The sequence below is a fragment of the Planococcus citri genome, chromosome 3, assembly GCF_950023065.1.
Source record: "Planococcus citri chromosome 3, ihPlaCitr1.1, whole genome shotgun sequence".
Taxonomy (NCBI): Eukaryota; Metazoa; Arthropoda; class Insecta; order Hemiptera; family Pseudococcidae; genus Planococcus; species Planococcus citri.
This window is the reverse complement of record NC_088679.1, coordinates 54,045,954-54,068,747: the sequence shown is the minus strand read 5'-3', so window position 1 is coordinate 54,068,747 and position 22,794 is coordinate 54,045,954. Positions and strand designations below refer to the sequence as shown.

Below are 22,794 nucleotides of genomic sequence, written 5' to 3'. Positions count from 1 at the left end.
CAAATTGTGTTAACCTCGTTAAATTTAAAGCTTAAATTTTCCCCTTTACGGATGATTAAACCCGAGATGTTTTAATTTTTTGAGTATGACGCGGGTCGAGTGAGGTAAGGGGGAAGCAGTCGTCTAGTTCGCTTGTAACTTACTATTGTGTCAATTTATTTCGCAACATTCCGCCAAACAGAATGCGTTTAGTGACGTGCCCCTCTCTCTATTTCTCTCTAAATTCAAATTCTATTTCTTATACGTAAGTACATATGTGATTGCGGTCGATAGATGTACAAAATTTTCACCTATATGGGCGATCTTCATGGCGTATTGCCGGTCGATGATCGATTTGTAGATTGTAGATCTGTTTCCCGTCCACGGACAGGGACTTGATCTGTAGGGAGTTAGAAACGCATGAGTCAGGGCTGCGATTTGATTATTCAAGTTGGCTCAAAAAGCGCAGACGCAGAAATTTTCCATTAGATAACTCGGATATTTGTACGATGACTGATGTCTAATTTTGTTTTTTTTTTCTGTTGACAGAGACGCGGATTACTCCAGAGGCGTATTTCAGACGATTGGCTTGAAAGAATTTCATGACTATTTAGTCGCCACTGACGAAGAACGTAATAGTAATAGAGGAGAGAAATTATTGGACAAAGGAGTAGAATTACTGAAAATTGCCACTATTAAGTATTCCAAGTATCAGAGTAGATACATTACGAATAAATTTATTAAAGTTCCAGACGAGAAAAAGGTAATTATACGAGGAAGATTTCTCGAGTATTAACGACGAGTCGTTTGGGTTGCATAAGTATGATTTGATAGGAGCATGTGGTGTATTATGTGTTCACACTTTGGCGTGTGAAAGGGATTCAAAGAGTTAATTTTTTAAAATTCAATTGAAAAATAATGGAGGATGGTTTGGTCTTTTTTTAGATTTCTTTTTTTAGAAAATCAAGGAATTCTTCAAAATGAGTTTCCTAATTTCATAAGTGAGAGTAGAATATGGAATCAAAAATCAAAAATTTTAGATTTTGTTATTTAGCAAAAAATCTCATAAAAACCTGATTAATATTTCCGAAAAAATCAAATGGTAACAAATTTCATATCAAACAAAAAAGAAACTAAAAAACCTTGAAAATTTGTTTGGTTTTCTGATTTTAAAGACCTGCCTTATTGGAATTTGAAGTTGAAGATCAGAAAGGTTTTGTAGAATTGAATCTAACTGACATGAAATTTTTATTTCGTTCTGATTGTATGTTTTTGGAGGAAAAGTATTTTTTTTTCAACTTCTTTAGTTTGAGTGTAGGTGCGTCAACATGGTCCATGCCTCATTATTTTATCTGAAACGTTTTTTAGTTTTCTAAATTCTACGTGAATTGAATTTGGCTCAAGAGACTGTATCAAAATCAGATTTAATGGTACCTAGTAAAAATTCTGAAATTTTGTTTTCGCTCTATTTTTGAATTACATGTAAAATCGATTGATGACTGTTTCGAGCTAGGAGAAATAAAATTTTGCATATAGATGAATTTTTGAACATTTTCTGCATTTTGGATGCCCCTTAGATTCGTTCGATACCGTTTTGTGAACAATTTTTCATGAAATTCACTCAGTTGTAATCTGCCGTTTTAGCTTTTGATACAATTTTAACGCCCACTAAGATCACCGAACAATTTTTACCCCATAATTTGCATTCTACCTTACTAATTGTTATTTTAAGTGATTTTATTTAACGAAATTTTGCATCCTTTTTTCAGGTTCCTCCAATTTTTAGACTTGATGGTACAGATCTTGATAAGTGGCACGATGAAGTCGAAGCTAAAGCGTTTAATATCGTAGAAAATTATCTCAACGGTAACGATATTCGTTCCATGAACCACACACCTATACCTTGTGAAGCAGCCGATCCTAGACGTTTTGAAGATGGAACTTATCACTGTGAAACTTGCGACAGGATGTTTGTAGGTAAATACCTAATGCGAAAATTAAATATGGTTAAATTCGTTGTTTTTGTGATTTTCTAATAACCAGACGATTTTTAATTAAATTACAGGTGCTTATCAATGGCAAGCGCATGTTCGTTCCAAGAAACATCGAGCTGTGTTGTATAGCAAAAAAGTGCAGGAATTGAAAAAGAAATTCGCCGCTTTGAAAATGCCTAAAAAAGAAGATTCGACCGGAAACGTTGAGCAAGTTAACGAAGCTAGACAGTAAAATATGATTTTATCAACTAACGCAGAATTCCGAGTTTTGTCAGAAATAAAAAAATTGGACTTGTCTTCGATATAATGGAATAAAAAAGTACGCATAATTCGCTACGCACATTTGCAACAGGCGACAACGAGGTGAGAAGTAGGAGCAGTATAGTTACGTATGGATGGAGAACGTAAACAGTGGCAAAAGCGACAAAATGTGTTTCTGATTGAAGAGATGAAATTGTTAATATGCGTGTATACACTGTATACGTACTACTGTATACCAGTACCACCTAAGTTTACAAGTGCCTATACGCTATTGTGCATAAGCTATCTTACATATTAAGCCATCCTATGCTATACATAATTATAACAAACATCCTCCCATTCTGGTTTTATCTGGGGAAACATAAATCAATTTCTTTTGAGGTGCTTTGATTACCTGGAAATCTGATTTCCAGGACTCTACCTCTTTCTGAAACTTCAGTGTGTAAGATTTGGCTTCCAACTGAAATGATAGTCTTCTCGCCCCTAGATGGAGAGAACATACCATGCCAAAGTCGTAGGGATAGTTTGGTGGTTAATTTGGGTGTAATATCTCAATGTGGGTGTTCTTTGAAATAAAGACTTTTAAATGATTTCTTGGCAATGCTCTCTCAATTTTCTCACTGGTCAATTCTTTGGCAAAGTAACTTTGCAAGAATGGTTTATGGTCAGCTGCGGATTTGAATTCTGGCATAACAAAAATTTCTTCAAGATAGAGTTCCAGAAATTTTTGAGATGGCTTGGGTGGTTCCCTCCACATTAACCACCCAGCAGGCACACTCAATTCATTTTCTTTCAACAGTGCAAGGCACTTCTCCTTCACAGCCACATGAGTCTTCAATACCCTCACTGCTCCAGCTGGCTGCAGATTCATTTTGCTTTTGGAATACTTCACATACAGTTGTAATTTGTAATTCACACTTGAAATTAATCAAAGTTTGACTTTCTTAATGAATATTGTTTTGACAATTTAAGCAAAACTAGAACTGTGCGAACAATTCTGGCAAAAAATATATAACAAGGACTTCTTGGCAGAAGCAGGAATTTTCAAAATTTCAGCTACTAACAAAGTTTTCTGGTCATTTCTGCAAAAAATATTTCAACTTTTTTGATAAGGTCCAAAAAAAAGGTATTGTTTGACAATTCTTGATCAGCGTACTTTTTATTTTAGTTCCTGGCACCATTCAACCCCAAGAAGATGATAAATCACCGAATCCAATTAAAAGTTTTATTAATTCATGCAATTAAATAATGAAAATAAATGATTAAAATATTGGAATGAGTGTGAAGTTCTTCTGAAGAAATAAATTCAAAAATAATGATTCAATCAGATAATAAATTTTAAGAAAGTATCAAAATAAATGAAAAATTAAACATAAATTTTGATTTTATTTTTGTATTTTGAAATCAGAAGTTTGTAATTTTGTGATCTGAGATCAGAGTCACTTTTTTACTTGTGACCTGTGGTCCGATTCACAAAATTGTGATCTGTGCCAAACCCTGCTTGAGATTGAGATTACTATATTTACACCACAGTCTCAATGATTGTGTAATATTCCCCAAGTTATGTTTCAACATACTCTTAGTATAATCTTCTTCAGCAGATGGTGATACCAAATTAGGGGAGAGGGAGGATGTTTTGGACACTTTTCTTTGATTTGAAATTGCGAGTGATAGGAAACACCTAGAAAGGTGAGGTTGGTCTCATTTGAAAGAGTATCTCAACGCGCACATTTTGACCTTTTCAAAAAAATTTTCAAGTTTCAAATTGAGCAAACCATGGGACATTGAAGAAAACCCATTTTGGGTGGATGTGTTGGACAAGGGTGTGACGTTTTGGACACCACGGGTAGATGTTTTGGACACGCTGAAAAATGAAGTTTTTTCACTCAAAAAGTTCATTTTTTTAATCAAAATGTAAACATACATACAAACATAATAACGTTGAATTAAAATAATTTTAAGCAACTAGAAAGTACATTAAACACCAGTAAATCAGGCTTACCTACAAACATAGGTACATACATCAAACAAATGCCAATTTAAAATCATTTTAAGGAATTACAATGTACATTAAACACCAGTAAGTTAGGCTTATGATCATATGTCTTGGGTTTATCAACAATCTGATGAACCTGGTGAAATTTTATAAAACTTTTATCGAGTACAATAGGATATTCGTAAACACATCCAGAATGAAAGTGAGTTAATTTAGGTCTTACAACTTTAATTAATTAAATTTTGCAAACTAAACTAGAGAACTGTTCCATGTCTAATAAGGATTAGATGGATGGTGCACAACTTCATTTGAGGTAGAAGTCCAGTGTTCCTTTTTAACAAATTTTTTTGTGTGTTATGTTCCTTCTTTCCAAAATAACCAAAAGAATTAAAATTTGAATAAGTTTGATCATGCAATCAAAAAAAAAAATGAAGAATTTACAACATTCATAAAAGTAGAAATTATTAAAATAAACTTACACTAATTGAGAATTCATATTTTTAATAAAAAATATTCGTAACTGGAACAGAAATAAGAAAATTGAACTGGAACTATGCAAATTGCTTGAAATAGCAGAAGAAAAATGGCAACGGAGAAATCTCGCAGGTGAAAATTTGAAGTAATAAAATATAATTCGGTAAAATTTCGGTTAAAACTTAAAATTGATAAAATTAGGAATTTAATAGTCTTAAATTTCGCACAACTTCGGGAAAATCGTTCGTTTTAAAATCAGAAACTTGGTTAATAAATTAAAATATTGAATTGGAACGTGGTAAAAACGGAATTAAGATTTTGTGACACGAACTTAACGAGCAGATTTACACAGAGGCTGTCTGGCAAAGTACTAACTTGAAATTTAGCGATTTCGGGGGTTTATATGTGAAAAGGGTTGAAAAATGGCGGAAAAATCGTAGTGGATTTTCATCTTTTTAGTATTGATTTGTCATTTAGATATTTTTACTTAAAAATTACAAGGGTTTTACATTTGGTGGCTCGCTGTATTCTAATGGAATATGATAATAAATTCCTTACTTACTAACCTACTGTTAGAGATGAGAGGAAATTTTCAATAGAAACATTCTTGAAATTTTTCTGGAAATTTTCCAGAAACTTTCAAATTTTTAAATTTATAAATTTTCACCAAAACACTTTTTGATTTTGGTAAAGGCTAATTGGATAAAAAATTTAAAATTATTTCCCAGAATATTTTCTGGTTGATTTCAGTTCCAGTTGAAAATTCTGGATCACATCCCTGCATTTTTTTCTTTGTTAAGTAAGTACTTAATTGTTGAATTCTTGAACTTGGTCACATTTTTAAATTCTTAAAACACCACAATAATGACATTTTATTGCAGAAATGAGATAAGATTTTTGGATGTGTATTTTTTGTGACAGGTCACCAATGCACTTATGAATAAAACTTGAAATGTTGCTCACTTGGCACTAATACATCAGGAGGCAAATCGGACATATTCTCTTTAATTAGCAAGGGAGTTGAAAATATGATGAGCCTTTGATTGAAGCAAATCCGATGAATTTGAATGGTTTCAAGTCTTTTTCGATATTAAAAATAACTGGGGACCACCCATTGCTTGATATATTCACTTCAGTATTATTTCCGGAGTATTTCAGGATGATTCTAAAGTCTTGAAAGGGTTCACTTGGTAGCTTAGCTGACTGCTGAACATTGTGGATCGCTGTGCCGCCATACTAACTTAAAATTTAGCGATTTCGGGGGTTTATATGTGAAAAGGGTTGAAAAATGGCGGAAAAATAGTAGTGCCAGTCAGTCGGAGGGTGATTTTCATCTTTTTAGTATTGATTTGTCATTTAGATATTTTTACTTAAAAATTACAAGGGTTTTACATTTGGTGGCTCGCTGTATTCTAATGGAATATGATAATAAATTCCTTACTTACTAACCTACTACCAATTTCTTATAAGTAGCGTGATTTATGTTTACTTGTCTATGCAGAGTAACATTTATATACTTAAAATTACATTCTTTGATTCAAACACCTTCTAACTCATGAAGATATATTCTAATTTCATTAGAAAAATGGTGAAAAAGTCTAGATGGTTTGTTAATTTTGTCAAAAGTGCAATCTCTTTAACAAATGTGTCATTCCGCAGGTAAAGGGCCCATTTGGTCGATATTGAGTTAGGGGTGGGGGGGGGGGTGAAGTAGACCTCTGGAGCAATCATATGAGCTGGTTAGAAGCCCAAAAAGTGCAAAAAAAACTCCAAAAAAATCCATAATTAAAAATTTGAAAAACTCAACTTTTGAGAAAATCACCTTCAAAGTTTTTTTTCTGAAAAAAACTGAAATTTCACGTAATCCGAAAACATTTATACCTAAAATTGAAGATTATTGTTTCTGATGTCAAATATTACTACCCACCTGCAATAGCGATTTTTTTTACTCAATATTTTCATGTTTATGAGTATTTTAAGCCTGAAAAACAATGATTATTAAATTTAATTTTGCATAAAAATTCATTACTCTGTTCAAAAGCAAAAAAAAAATTATTAAATTACATTTTCTGTCAAAATTCAACTTGTAAAAATAAAAATCATGAAAAAAAAATTTCAAAAAATTTCTACCCTGGGCGGGATTTGAACCTAGACTTCCTGCTCCGCAGTCCGTTATCAGTGCCACACGGCTGACACTGCACCAACAAAAATCGTGCTTTTGAATGGTATACATGTTGCCACTGGCGACTAGGTGCAGTATAATTTGTAGGGTATTTTTTTGGAAGCGAATTTACCGCGAAAAAGCAAAAACGACCAAATGGGCCCTTTAAAGAAATACTTTAGTTCCGTTTTTCTCCGCTTGGAGCGCACCTGCGGACTTGATACTTCGACACGAGATAGTCGGATATGTTCTACATCAAAATCCATCAAAACTTCGATTTTCAATTTTTTCAACTTTTTCACAAAAAACACAATTATCTCGTTAAATAGAAACGACCAAATGGGCCCTTTACCTACGGAATGACACAAATATATTCTACATTTTCATGCAAACTAAGGATTGATAACAATAAATTTAAACCTTGAAACGAAATATGGCGATATGAAATGTTGAAACGAATAATTTTGTATATTGTATGTAGGTAGCTCTTGGGGGTGTATCCCTTTAAATCTCCTAGGATAAGGGTACGTACCATCCAATACACCTAAATTCCCTGGGTAGTTCATTATAAGGTACCTCAACTAAGAATAGGTATGTAAGATTCTCCCTATGGTATCTAAAAACCTATGGTGCTGCAGGCAATGTTCTCATAAAGGGAGAAAAGTTCACAATAAGTGTTCTCACATAAATTTGTCCTAAAAACAATATTTTATTATCTATAAATTAATTAACAAAGTAATAAATATTAATAATTAATTGCCCATTTTTATTACTGCCTTGATCACTTTCCTTCTAACCATTGAGTCCAGTTTCAAATACATGACTTAGACTTAGCGATTAACTGTTGTCACGTAGGTTCTTTGCGGGTACCAATTTCAAATTTTCGGATAAAATAACGAACACGATTTCAACAATTCATTTAACAATTTTTATTGAAGATTGAATATGACAATATTAATCGGTCTTTAGTTACGGCGATGTTGTTGCCTTCGAGGTACCGGACACGACTAAATATTAACGATCCACCAATGGTCAATCGTGGTGGTTAATTTCCGCGGAAATATGGTGTGATCGCCTTATCGAGCCTTCGGCGGATTTTGTATCTGCCAATGCGATGGCGTGATATTTTAGCCATCGCATTGGCGGATGTTTTAATTTCCAAAAAATTAAGAATCATCAAAATTTATTTGACGGCTTGCACGAGTCGTCGAATATGGCGCAATTTACGATGCCACAAATTCCCCCCTCACCCCTCTTTTAGAGACAAGGGCGACCACTCCCTTACAAAGAAACCGACAAAATAATACGATATAAAATTAAAAAATTACATAACAAAAATAGAAGAATTTAACAATTTTTTAACAATGAATAATTATATTAATTTTATAATAAACTCAACAAGTAAAATGAAAATGACTAAGATTAACTAGTTTGTAACCCACAACCGATTTTTTATATATCCGTCAACATGACATAGAGGGTAATTAAATAAAACAAATAATTACATTAATCTTATAATAAACTCAACAAGTAAAATGAAAATGACTAAAATTAAATTATAACAACAATAAAAATGATTTACATCACGTATTTCAAAAATAGTAATAACAATTAAAAATTTTTCATAGCAGTTTTTTTTTTTTTTCGAAAACACATTTATATATTTTTTTGTTTTCTCAATAAGTAATGGAAGTATTTTTTTTCTGAGAGGTTAATTCTATTCTCTCGTGAGAATTTGGAGCAGACAATACCTCAGTACTGGTTCAATTTAGTACAGGTAGAAAAATGACAGAAATTTGAGTCACATACTGGAAACACTTCGTTAAATCTGATGCTGATTGGTGATATCAGTTTAGCGAATATACGATTCACGCACTTTTCACGTATTTTTCACGTAGGTACTGACGCACAGACAATTTAACCGCACACATTGAATTTTGTTGAATTTTTCACTTTTTAATTCGTTGAATCGTTGGAGACGTTTTGATCATTGAAGCTGATAGAAATTCGAACTTTTCGCGTCTTATTTTCACGTTTTTCGCGTACGATTCATCGATTCACGATTTCGCTGGTGTGGGTCCCTATTTCCACGTTTTGGGCGCCAACTGTCACGTAGGTTCTTTGCGGGTACCGATTTTGAATTTTTGGATAAAATAACGAACACGATTTCAACAATTCATTTAACAATTTTTATTGAAGATCGAATATGACAATATTAATCGGTATTTAGTTACGGCGATGTTGTTGCCTTTGAGGTACCGGACGCAACTAAATATTGACGATCCACCAACGGTCAATCATGGTGGTTGATTTCCGCTGAAATTGCTGACTAGCGATTTCAGCGGAAATATGGTGTGATCGCCTTATTGAGCCGTGTGCAACTTTGTCCATACAAAGTTGCACGATCGGTGGATTTTGTATCCGCCGATGCGATGGGGTGATATTTTAGCCATCGCATTGGCGGATGTTTTAATTTCCAAAAAATTAAGAATCATCAAAATTTATTCGACGGCTCGTGTTTTCGTAACGACGAAAACACGAGTCGTCAAATATGGCGCAATTTACAACGCCACACTGTGGATACTGGAGAGACTGAACAAAATATTTTTCATTGGATTCTTACCCTCTAACCATTATGATTTCAGGTAACACATGATTAAAATAAGACATTGATAATCTTATATACAATTTGAGGAAATACTCTTCATCAAACAAAACATCAATACTAATTACACCTTCCACTTTTTCACAGTAAATCAATAAGATACCTTTTGATAACCCAAACAAACCTAATCCTAGTTAGATTTGTGTAAAATATGGACTGGAACGTTTTAATTGGACTTTCATGTCTCCATTTTCTGTAATGGTCTCCAAGTCCTTGCATTCTTCTATTAATTTATTGGGAGTCAGGTTACGACTTTTCCTTGGACACTTCACCTCTAATAAAACAAAGTTAGCACCATCTCTTACAAAGCTATCTGGGCTGTAGGCAAACTATGGGCATCTATGCATTTGGAATTCAAACTCTGGGCATAAGTGGAAAGTGTTATTGATTTGTTTGCAATACCATATATCATATCTTTCGTAGGCTTTATCTTGAAAAATGTGCTTTTTACTTTATTTCTCCAATCAAGAGATTTATCATTTGAATAAGTGAACAGTTGGCGAGCAATGCTTCCAGTTATTCAAACCTGAAATGAGATGAAAAGAATTGAATGAAACTAAAAAAGTACTGTATTGTATAGGTACCTTGCTATAAGTATAAACCAACCTTTCTCTCATCTTTCCACAAATGATCAAGTCTTTAGTTGCGAGTGTTGTTTTCTATATACTTAAATAGCCCTCTCTAAACTGGTTTCCACACACAAATAGAAAAATGGATGCAGTTCATCATTAATTTCATTTTCTCTTATTCTTATGTGTATCTCAGCCTGCAACATTTTGTTCAATTTATGTGGTGTGTGTGTAAATTTAGCCTCGGCCTCTACACCTGTTTGCTGTGTGGTGGTACCTCTCCCTGACAGTTGTTTGACGAAAGCAGAGTCTGGAAATGCTAATAGAAAGAGAAACACACCCAATAAAATCATGAACATAAAAGGTAATAAATAATATTTATTTAAAATGTACCTTTATTTAAAATTGCATGGCATTTTCCCAGCACTTCTTTTTTGTTTTCTGATTCTTCAATGTCGTTGTCTATACTGTAACGTTTTGGCAATTTTCTCTTCCTCTTAGCATGACAATACTGGAATATCAGAATCGGTTGGTATAGATCATTGATAGCTTGTTTATTCCAAGTACATTGGACATCTGTGCAGCTAGCCGATTCTATGCTTTCAGTTCTACACAGAAATTGAAAATTTATTCTCAGTTCAAACTATATTCAACTAACAATTCATTATTGTTTTTGATGACTAAGACTATTACCTTTTCAAGTACATCATAAGAGCACAACATATGTGCTTACATTTCCCTCCTTGTCCACCTTTGCAGGAACATGTAGCATGAAGAATTTTTTCCGAGCAGAATTCCACACTCAAATTGTAGGGCTTTTCGTAAATGTGTGAACTTCTCACACAAGTTGCAATCACATTGGTGTTGCCAACTGAAAAAAAACACGAAAATTACATATTGTAGCTGATGATCTAAGTTCAAAAGTTGAATATAGGACATAGTGTGAAATATGAATTCCGAAATTGAAAAATGTAGTACTTACCAGCTGCTCCTGTTACCATTTTTCGGACATTATCCAAGTAGCAGTTTGTGTGTAAAATTTGTTTCCCTTCCTCAAAGGGGCTTAGGGAATCCCCAAAATATGCCACTATTAGTGGCATATTATTTTTATTACAATTAGCCATAAATTTTTATTGAGTTTTACAGTAAATCAATTATAAATCTCATCATAGGATAATACACAATCCTAAAATGGTCTTATCAACAACGACCACACTAGCGCACTCTGACGGATTGGGGACTTGCCAATTGTAGTGGGCGGCTTTTCATAGGGTATTGGTATACTGTTATGTACCTAGGAATAAATCCTGAATTCTACTTGAGCCAGTGTACCAAATGCTATCTAAAATCAATTTATGAATTAGGTGAGTCTAAGTTAGTAATGGATAGTAAACAATCAAATTTAGAAAGCAGTATACTTACTTTGCCAGTAATAGTAGTCTTTACACACACATGGCATAGGTGGTTTTTTACAAAAAAATGTAAATAATACTACGAAATAAACAGGCAGATTAGGGTCAACGCCACATTACCAACAATTTACTCCATGAAATTGGCACGAGTGCTGGAAGACTAATTGCATCCTGAATTGAATTTTTTGAAAAATGCTTGAAACGATTTTTTCTTACTTCAGTTATCAAAATTTTAGCGTAAAAAATCAAAGACTGCACTGGTTTGTTAAAATTAACTGACGTTAAGTGATCGTGTATCCAGTAATTTTTGTTTGCCATTGTTGATTTACAATGGTGGTTATTAGAACTGATTATTTTTTAAGTTTCTTGTTAAATGTATTTGATGAAAAATTTGAGAATAAACGCCTCATTCAAACGATTTGCATTTTTATTAATTTTTGAAAATACATTTTAGATTTAAGGTGGTTATTCTTAACGCTAGATAAAACACTGGCATCGTAATAACATTCTACATTATCAGCCTTCAAATGCGAAGTAAAGTAAGGTTTGGTAAGTAAAACGCAATTCCACGGAGTCCACTCTTCTCGTACATTCCATCTAGTCATGATCCATTGGTCGGTTTGCGATGAATTATTATCATTTTGAGTGATTGGCGTATCTTGCCATATTTTGTGAACTAGGTAGGCAAATTCTACGGGTCGCATTTTAAAACAAACTGACGTAAAGCATTTAAAAATTTGAATCTCGTCATTACGAAGATGACTCAATAAATGCCAATACACGTCTAGATTATGTGTCGAAAGAGCATTTGTTCCTTGATGGAGTTGGTAGCGAATTTGAAAATTACTGTCTTCGTAATCGTCATTTGGATCAGATCCACCGTATTGTAAAAAGTGGCCAATACGTTGATGGACACGACATTGCAATGAGTTCGTTGTATCGAGTCCTCGACTCAGTAAATCGATTTGTTCTTCTAGTAACATAACAATTTCAGAGGAAAATTTACTTTTGGATAGTGTACCTTTGAAGAAATTGATCAGGTCTTGAATTACACGAATTTTATCAACTCCTTTAATCGTGTCATTGTTGTATTTCATGTAGAGATCTTTCAAGGTTTTGGCCTGTTGATTGAATACCGTTTGGATGGATATCTTGGAACCAGTTGTACTTGTGAATGTGTTAGATTTGGTATACTTGTCAAAGAGAAGATTTTGGCCGGAAGACTGCGCTTGGAAAAGTTTTGTTTTAAATTGATTAAGACGATTTAAAAATTTAACAGTTTGATTTATAATTTGTGTTCTTTGTGTTGCAGTTTCGCGATCTTTCGGCGAATTATTCAATAGGGCGTTTTGAGTCGCGTTCCATTTCTCGATTTCGTCTCGTAAAGGTCTCAGCATCCGAAGAGGATTTATTTCTACGGAAGTCGTTGTATTTTCACCGGTTTCAGAATGTTCCTGTTCGTCGTCTTGTTCTGATTCTTTATCAAGGTAAAGTTGAGACGTGTATTCTGGTTCAGTCTGTGACGATGCAGGGCGCTGGCTCGAATCAGCAGTAATGATACGATCAGTTTGGGATGGAATGGAAAACATTTGAGGAGTAATTTGAACACCTTTGTCAATCAAAGTATTGGTCTGCTGGGTCTTCGTAGATACGGCTTGAGTAAATCGTGACACGTAATTACTGTCGGCGTCTCGAGGTTTCAGCGAATAGGTCTGTGTCTGAGCGTGATGATATTCTACACGAGTGATACGATGACGATACCCTCCTAGCCATGGTTTTTCACACCTTTCGTCTTCGATTTCAACCACCAAATGTTTCACAAAATTCTTATTCTGTTGAACACGTACGGTTATCACGTCCAGAGTAGGCATATGCCCGTAGATCAAATCTCGATCTAATTTACACGACGATACTCGAGTCAACCTGACGTGTAATTCAACAGACCCCAAAATTGGCACGCCTAATTTGGCCAATGAAATGTCATCGTTCAATTCTCGATCGTCTTTTTGAATCGATATAATGTGATGTTGTGGTATTTGCAGAAGAGATTTTAGTTCAGATTTAATCGTCATCACTGTCGCATTCCTATTGAAAGCTTTAGTGAACAGTTCGTCTGTTTTATTCTCGTAATTTATGTGAAATTTCACTGTGACTGTCTCTTCGCTACTGTAATTTTCGTGGAATGAATCATGTTCAGAGTTGTCCTGTTTACAGGTTTCGTTACCTGAATGCGGCTCGGAAAAGGAGTAATCAGAATAATCGCTGTACTCGGTTTCGACTACGTTCATTTGACAACTTTCAGCTACGCTCGAGTCTTCCTTCGGTGACCATTTTTCCGATGACCAGGATCTATCTTCGTTGGGTTGTTGGATCATGATTGTTTATAAGGTAAATGAAAATTCAGCTTATGAACGAATAAAAATGCCGCACTATATTGATTTTATTAAAATAAGATGATATTTTGTGTGGATGGAAATTCGTCGGTGTTGAATTATCGCTATGACTACCTGATTCAACAGTCGTGTTTCTGTCGTAATTATTGTTAGGTACTGAATACTTTTTAATTTACATTATACCTACGTAAGTTTAGGTTTCCAAATATTTGGAAATTTAATGTAAGATCAAAATAAAAGCTTAGGTAGGTAAATGTTCTTTTAATATTTCTGACTTTCCGGAGAATATTTTAATTATTTTCTGCTATTGCAGGGCTCGTACTCGGTTACTTTTCAAGTAACCATTCCATGTTCCTACAATTACTAAATGGAATTTTTGGTTACTTTTTCAACATTTTGGTGACGAAAGTTACATTTTGAAAAATAAAATCCCAAAAAATCATACATTTTCCCCAAAAAAATTTCAGTTTCGTTTTTAGTCAGATACTTTTTTAAATTCTTACCTTTTTACCAAAAGATTGCAAGAGTCACTTTTTGAACAAAAATGCGGAAAAGAAACACTGTTTTGCCATAAATTGTCAAAACCTAGTCTCACTTTCTTACAGAAAAATTGACAAAAAGTCTGACTTTTTGCTAAAAATGATTAAAAAGTTTCGCTTTTCTGCCAAAAATTATCGATCTCGTTTTCTGTTGAAAATACAGAAAGTTTCGTCTTTTGTCAAAATTGCTAAGAGTAAGAAGTCTAGTTTTTTTACCTAGATTGCAAAAAGTTGTCTTTTTTCAAAAAAATTCGAGAAATCTTACTTTTTCCCCTAAAATTTTCACTTTTGTTTTTTGCCAAAAAATGGCTAAAATTCTCATATTTTTTAGCAAAAAGTCTCGCTTTCTTACCGAAAAATTGCAAAATTGTGCCACTTTTTGACATAAAATTGTCGAAGTTTCGATGGTGACTTTTTTTTACCTTACTTTTGAAAGTTTTTTTGAAATTTTTTTCTACAGGAGGTGTAATGTTTGGCTCTAATTTTGGATCTTTTTTGGTTACTTTCAAATTTCTTTTTTGAAACCAAAAATTTGATCAATTTAAAAATTTAATCGAAATTTTTCTTTCCCAATTCAGGTCTTTATTTTTGACCCTGGTCTGAAAAGTCATTTTTGTTTTCAATGTAGGTAGTAGGTACCTATTTACGGCAAATTGAGTAGGCAACTTATTTTACATGATTTTCGAGAATACCCACGTATTATTTACGGCAAACTGGGTATGCAATTTATTCTACATCATTTCTTTCCTATGGATGTTTGTTCTGGTGTCAATTTTTTAATCATTTTGGCCAATTTCAAAAAATCGAAAAAAATAGCCAAAAACTTATGGAATTTTTCGATTTTTTGAAATTTGCATTACTGCGTTCCAAAATATTTGTCCAGTTTCAGAAATGATATCTTTCAATATTTTGGTATGATTATTGCGAAATATTTTTCGAAAATGTCCTTCTTTGAAGGCCCAAAATCTCCCCTCCATGGGCATTGGGCACCTCCAGAGCTAAAAAAATTTCTGGATAACTTTCTACTCAAAATGAAGATCTCTACTTGATTTCGTTGAATCCACCGATTTTTTTTTCGCGATCCACCCTAAGATACATTATTATATTGTAATGTTCACATATTTCTGAAGGGAGGGGGGGGGACTTGCTGCGTGTCAATAATATCATCGATTTTGGTTGCATGTGTTTCATTTCACAAGATGTATTGGTGGAAAAGAAGTTGGCCTTCTGAAACCTCAATTAAATTGTATACGTTTACGTGCTGCAGTCCCCGTAATTTCTTATTTTAAAATCTCGAAAGATTGCGAGAAAATCATAAACAATGATATTCTATTTTAAGTGAAGTTTCTCTAAAACAGTCCACAGATTTTTACGTTTTTCTAGCCCACGGTTCGAACAAGTCTGAGAAGAAAATTTGATCAAATAGCATTTAGCATTAATTATTGTTTAATGTACATCAAGAATATAATTATTTCTCCAACTAACAGCGTTGATATCCTCGGTGCAATGACAGAACCGAATGAATTCACCCAGGGCGTCCAGTAATTACCGAACTTCTTAGGATCGTAATCCTTATCTTCGTCTATGTTCTGTTGAGGTACAACTTGATCTCGATATGAGTTCAATTTCTTCTCATATTCAATCCGCAGATCTTGTTTGTTTTCAGATTGATCGTTGAACTCGCAAGGATCATTTTTTATATTAAATAAACAACCTGGAAATACATAAATGGTTTCGTTTAATGGTGCTGGGACAAATGCAGTAATATCCAATAGATATGAATGGGGAAGAATTAGATAATTTTTCGTTTTTATGCAAACCTTTTCGGAAACACCCCAGGACATTTATACGATCTTTACAATTCTCACTTATTGTAGATTCCGATCTTAATTGTGCAAATTTTGAGGCAGGGTCGGAGATATCGTTTTTGGGGAATTTATTCAATATTGTGTGTGTTTTGGTCTGTAGTACTTTTTCCATGCTATATGAATAGATACTGTCTCGGCCACTAACTCCACTGTACTCCACTGACCTACTATTATTCACTGTTGAATTGGAAGTACAAACAGGTGAAGTTATTCAGACTTCTACATATTTATAATTATATGTAAAAGTACTAAAAGTACATAATATGTAATGTAAATGCGCAGACTTCAAGGGAAACACTTACCTCGAATGAATTTCCAGTCGTCTATAATGAGAGCACCGTCATTGTTTTTTTCGTTGAAATTTATCAACAACTCTTTTCGAGCCGGAGAGTTTTCTTTTCCAGTTAAATAAGGCCATTGATTAACACCGTCGATGATTCCCAATTTTCCAATGTCTCCTCCTAGAAAACGTACGAGTATTCTAGTTTGATCGCATTCGTCTTAATCAAAAAAGCTTATCTACCCAGTACATATTGGCCAATGACATCATACTAACCAGCAGCTGCGTAAAATGTAGGTAACCAATCAGTAAGGTGAACCATTGTGTTAGACACTGAATTAGCTCTGGACTTGAATAAAGGAGACCAAATTGCTGCAACACCTCGAACTCCGCCTTCAGTTATCGAAGATTTCATCTGAATAATATAGTCGGATTTGAATTTCACTTAGGAAACATGTTTATAGTAGAAGATGGCGTAGGTGAGTAGGTTCAGGTTTTACATACACCACGTAAAGGCCAATTTGATGCACTGTTTTTGAATTTAGATTTTTCGTTGCCAGCACTTTCCATTGTCGCTCCTCCATTATCGGCAATGAACAATATGATGGAGTTTTCCAACATGTTTTTCTCGTCTAGAGCGACCATTAGTTTGCCCACAGATTCATCGAGTGCAGTTAAAACACCTGGATAAACAATGGATGACGTTAGAGTACTCACAAGGAAATCTCCGAACTATCTATACACTTCCCGATTGTCCTAAAACCCCCTGTTAAAGTTCATTTTTGGAATTTTGACGAATTTTTCAAAAAAATGGTTTTGAGTGAGATTTTTAAACTTTTCATGACATATGATTCTTTTGAGTAAAGTGAACCAATGTGAATAATAATTCACTTTCACCAATTCAACTCCCACAAATCAACAACTTGTATTCATAGTAGTATGGTTACTTTTAAAAATTGTGGTTAGGTACTAAAAGTTACTTTTTCGAAGATCTTTCGTAAATTTCTTTTTTTTCTTCAAAAATAATAACAAGGATTTTTGAAAAAAAAAATGATCTTATTTAAATGGCCTCACTGCTTTTTCAGCGTTACAAATTTTATTTTTCGAGGTTTGATGATAAGTTTTTCCTAATTTTAAATTACTTATTATTTTTGAATTTCTCTGTGGTTTTTGGCTGATTTTCTCCGGCTTCGATTGATTTTTACCTACATCTTGAATTTTGGTGATTTTTTTCCAAAATAATTTTTCCATAATCTTGTTCTGTGATTTTTACGAACATCTTGAATTTTGGTGATTTTTTTCCTAAATAATTTTTTTCGTAATTTTGTATCTGAATTTCGATTTTTTTTTCGCCTGAATTTTTGCTGAATTTTATCACCCCGAGTTCTCGTGATTTTTTCATAAAAATTTTCCCTATTGATCAAATGTTAGTCGGGATTTGCCTGATGACTTTTTGAATTTTGTGAGCTTTTTCCCCATTTGGTGATTATTCAGAGTTCTCTTTTTTTAGTTTTTCGATGATTTTCCCGGTGTTTCTATTTTTTTCCTCTTCAAATTTTGGCGAAGTTTCTCCAGTTTAGACATACTTTTGTCAACTATGAATTTTCACGATTTCTTTTTTTTTCACGAATTCATAGGTACTTTTAATTCTCGTGAGTTGTCTGTTCTGAATTCTCAGTGATTTTTCCTGAACTGAATTTTCGAGAGTTTTCTATTTTCATCATTTCCACGATTTTGTATCAAATTTTATTGATTGTTTTTTTTGTCCAAATTTTTGTTCTCGATTTTGGCGAAACCATTTTCTTGAATTTTCGTGATTTTTATACATTTTTTCCCCAATTTTGCCCCAAATGTTAGTAATTTTCTCTGCTTAAATTTTTGCGAAATTTCATTTTTTACAGATTTTTTTTGAGTTTTTGAGAGTTTGTTTTGACTTTTGAGACTTGATGGTTTCATTTCGAACTTTTTTGGGGCTTTCTTGATTTTTTCGGCGTCTCATTCTTTTGAATTCTCTTAGATTCTATTTTTTATTTTTTCGACGATTTTAAACAAATTTTCGTGTTTTTTTTTGGTGCATAAATTTTTGTGACGTTTCTGCAATTTTATCGTGAATTTTCAGGATTAAAAAAAAATTTTATGATGTTTTTTCTTAAATTTTAGTCAAAAGCTGTTTTTTGGAGGAGTTTTTCTACTTTTAATCGAATTTTTATTCTGGAACTGGAATCCTCGTAATTTTTTTCAACTTCTTAAATTTTAGCAGAAATTCTCCAATTTTTGGAGTACCTAGGTATGTTTTTTCATTTTGAGTTTTGCTCTTGAGTTTCACAAAATGATTCTTCTTACTTATGAGATTTTTTTCAATTATTATTCATTCTTTTTCAACACTTACAATTTTCTTCATCCAATGCTCCCTCATGTCAAAATTTCTGCAATTTTACAATTGGTATTTTTGTGTTCCAAGTTTTTTTTAGTGATTTTGGGTAAACGATTAAATTTTGTTCCTCCCTATTTTGGAGGACTCCCTCCTCTGTTTTGAACTTTCGCTATAAGTTTTTTTGAAAATAATTTTTATTCTTTTAATGACTTTTTTTTTTTTGAAAAAAGTAATACTTATCGAGATTTTTGTAGTGTTTTGTTGTTTTTTGTAACTTAATCTAAAATAAAATGTAATGTGTTTTGTTCAGATAAAAGTTTTTTAGTCACCTCTTTTTTTTACATTGAAAATTTTTTTGGTTACTGTTGGTCAATTTTTTCGTTTTTTTTTTTTTTTTGGTTACCAAAGTTACTTTTTTTTGAGAAAATTTTGAGTACAATCCCTGCATTGGGCTTTAGGATACCTATAATTATGTTCTTTCTTTCTTTTCTTTTCTTTTTTTTTTGTTTGGGTGTTTATAATTGCAAGACTATTACACCCGTGTAGAGAGGGGTTTAGATTTGATTTGTTTTAGGTTGGTTTTTTCAGTAGGGTTATGAATTTTTGAATTTCAGAAGATTTAGCTTGGTTACGTTCAATTCGGACACTGTGAGTTCAAAACATTCCTGTCTTTACTTTACCAGCAAATAATCTTCGATGTTGATCTTCGATATTGGCGAATCTTTCGTTGTTCTCTTGCTCATTTCTTACTTGCAGAAGATTATTAAAGCCAGCGTGTACGGCTACGTGTGAAACGTCTAAAAATAATGGTGTAGAAGTGTCGTGATTTTTGATTATGTTTACAGCTTCTTCAGTAAATACATCAGTGGCGTATTTTCCTTTGAATCTGTCTGCGGCTCGATCGTGATTATTCCAAGCATCGTATCCCCATTTTTTATTACCCTAATAATGATGAAAAAATCGGTGATAAAAGAAATATGATTGGTTGCAATGTTGCATGGTTAAAATTACATACCATCACTAACATACAGTATATCTATGTTGATGAAGATACATATTTAAACTTAGCCTACTTACAGCTGTAAGTACACTGTCGTTGTACCGAATCCACCCATTATAGTATCCAAAGTGCGAATCGAATCCTCTTTTTGTAGGGGTAAAATCATACGTATAATGTCCCAGATGCCATTTACCTATTAATCTTGTTACGTATCCTAGGTCTTTCAGGTGCTACATAAAATACGATCACTCAATTTTAACGAACACGAAATTAATTTTTTTTTTTTAAAAGTACAATTTGGATCATTCATTCATGTTTTACCTGAGGTAGAATTTTCTCGGTTAATGGCAATCCTACTTTAACATTGGGAGTTATAGGCTGTCCTTGAAGGCCTAAAAACAAAAATTGATTTTCAATTCCTAAAATTTGTTTGTACCTACTGAATATGGTTAATCTAGTCTACTTTCAATTAGATTATGGGGACGAATCAAAGTGGTTTCTCAGGGGGGGAGGGGGCAAAATCTCTTAAAATGCCAACTCTTGTTACCAAAATTTCCTACTGTACCCTCTAAAATTTTACTAATTTTTTTTTCGATTTTTAAACTTGACGACAAAGTAAAATATTTAAAATTTTTGATTTTTAATTTTGAAAAAGAGAAACAAATTGAACCAAGCAGAGTCGAGAGTGAGGGTAAAAATTTTTGAAAATGTCTATTTCGAGAAGTAAAAAACCAATATTTTTCATCTGAGAAGTAAGTTCAGTCTATATTTTTTTGGTTTCAACATTTTAGCATTTGAGTCAACTGTCTAGGGTTTTTTTTTTTTTTTTTTTTTAAATTTAAATCTTGAAACAGAAAAACGAACAGGTCAGAGCGAAGCGAGGGCAGAAGTTTTCGAAAATTTATATGATTCAAGTAAACGATTACGTATTTTTCAACTTTTCCGTTCTTGGAATTTTTAAAACTTGACATCTGACGAATTTTTTGAATTCAGTTAATTTTTAATTCCAAAATGATAAAATTTTCCATTTTTTATGGTCAATTTTTCAATTTTTTGAGCAGTTTTTAGTACACACTAACTTGTTAGAATTATGAAATTTTCCAATTTTTGTTTCAATTTTGCAAATTTTTTGGAAAATTTCACTTACGTCGTCGAAATTAATTTGCTTTTTTGGTTGTCAATTTTTCAAAATTCACTCAAGTCCTAAACTATATTCTTAACGTTACATATAGGAATCTTTACAACTCATCAACTCCGATCGAGCTGAAGTTTGTCTCACTGAAAGAGCATGTTACCCAAACCTTAGAACCCAATTTTCAGTTGGCGAAGGTGATTTTTCGATTTTTGGTGCATTTTTGAAAATAGCCAAAATAGTCTTTTCTTTTGGTATATTAATTTTGTACAGATTACAGAAAGAGCAAACAAACATTCAGATAAAAATCTGAAACTCGGTTTGCATCATAAAGTCGTCCCTCGAATCGATCTGGAGCCTCCAGCAGAAGTTGACTTCTCCAGCAATTCAACTTAGGCAGTTGGAAATTTCATCCTATCATAAGTTCGGTATTCCCAATTAATAGGATTGTTGATTCGAAAATCCGAGGTTACGAGTGTTGAAAAATCTCAAATTTGAAAAAAATCCAAAATCGACAATTTTTGCGACAAATTGCTCAAAACTTTGCCGACCCCCTGTAGTGAACTCCCCAAATTGATTACCACCATTATTGGACCGATCTATTGCCTCCAGCAAAAGTTGACTTTTCTCCAGCGATTTCAAATCGCTCCTCCAGAAAGCGTTGTAATCAACTTCGGCAGCTGAAAATTTATAATCTAACCTACCTAATCTTATTGGATATTTTCCAGTCATTAAAGCTGCTCTAGAAGGTGTACATGTGGGTTGAGTATAATGCCGGTTTAAAATCAGTCCATTATAAGCTAAAGCATCTATATTCGGAGTCGGTATTTGATCCGATCCATGAAATCCGACGTCATTCCATCCCTGAAACAGGCAGGAATATGAATTATCTTATTCTTGAATGATTACTTTAAACGGGATTAATTTCATCATGGTTATTGATCTGATCAATATTTTCTTAATTGATTCATTAAAATTTCAACATGAATAAAGTACCTAGTTTAATATGCTTCAAACTCACCAAATCATCAGCAATAATCGTTATAATATGAGGTTTTCCAGTACTAGACAGGACATATTGTTGTGCACACAGGATTAATATCAATTTGAAAATCATTTCAAATTATACAGCATATTTTGTTCGCAAATTAAGCTGGCAGAAAGTAGTACGAAAGATAAATGTTTGATGAAATCTTAACGACGAAAGTTCAAAATCCAATCTACATGGTCGAATGAGTAATTTTTTATTCAAATAAAACGTCAATCGAATTAACGAACATTTAACGAAAGGTTATCAATTACATATCTAACAATACCGAATAGTACTTGAGTTTACGCTCAGATTGCTGGTGTTGAATTACTACTTCTTATCAAATTTTCCATAGCTTCTGTATAAACTTGGTGTTTCACGAATGAAATTACTGAAACATGTTATTCTTACGCGTACAATCTTATAATATGTTGCATAAAAACCAGTTTAACAGGTGGAACTACGAAAATCCGCCGCCAAATTTAATGCAAAATAATTTGATTATGTTAGAATTGTTACTAGAAAGAATGAGTAACCATTATATTCTGAGATGGGCATCAGATTCACGTAGATTTATGGCTGTTTCTAATCCTCTATAAAAAACTGAGATGTCCATCTTTTTCAACATACTCGTAGATACAAATATAAAATTAGATACGTGCTACTT

At 33.1% G+C, this 22,794-nt stretch overlaps 3 protein-coding genes across 3 annotated transcripts in view; 1 reads left to right on the top strand and 2 right to left on the bottom strand.

The window, feature by feature from the left end:
• Positions 1 to 5,593, top strand: part of LOC135840678 (tRNA dimethylallyltransferase) — a 130,561-nt gene extending 124,968 nt beyond the window's left edge. The window contains exons 6-8 of the mRNA XM_065357303.1: positions 529 to 742; positions 1,749 to 1,956; positions 2,045 to 5,593. Of these exons, the coding sequence (XP_065213375.1) occupies positions 529 to 742; positions 1,749 to 1,956; positions 2,045 to 2,205 (583 nt within the window). The 3' untranslated portion in view covers positions 2,206 to 5,593. The remainder of the gene's footprint in view (positions 1 to 528; positions 743 to 1,748; positions 1,957 to 2,044) is intronic.
• Positions 5,594 to 11,920: 6,327 nt separating this feature from the next.
• On the bottom strand, positions 11,921 to 14,454 carry LOC135840681 (IQ motif and ubiquitin-like domain-containing protein). Its single transcript, XM_065357306.1, has one exon. It carries the CDS (start codon positions 13,884 to 13,886, stop codon positions 11,922 to 11,924), a length of 1,965 nt encoding a protein of 654 aa, XP_065213378.1. The 5' UTR covers positions 13,887 to 14,454; the 3' UTR covers position 11,921.
• Positions 14,455 to 15,866: 1,412 nt separating this feature from the next.
• LOC135840679 (arylsulfatase B-like) lies at positions 15,867 to 22,361 on the bottom strand. The gene is made up of 10 exons (XM_065357304.1): positions 22,119 to 22,361; positions 21,802 to 21,961; positions 20,287 to 20,357; positions 20,043 to 20,195; positions 19,646 to 19,907; positions 17,096 to 17,274; positions 16,868 to 17,006; positions 16,614 to 16,772; positions 16,264 to 16,488; positions 15,867 to 16,157 (listed from the first exon to the last, which is right to left on the bottom strand). The coding sequence occupies exons 1-10, from the start codon at positions 22,212 to 22,214 to the stop codon at positions 15,883 to 15,885; spliced, it is 1,719 nt and encodes a 572-aa protein (XP_065213376.1). The 5' UTR covers positions 22,215 to 22,361; the 3' UTR covers positions 15,867 to 15,882.
• Positions 22,362 to 22,794: the final 433 nt, after the last annotated feature.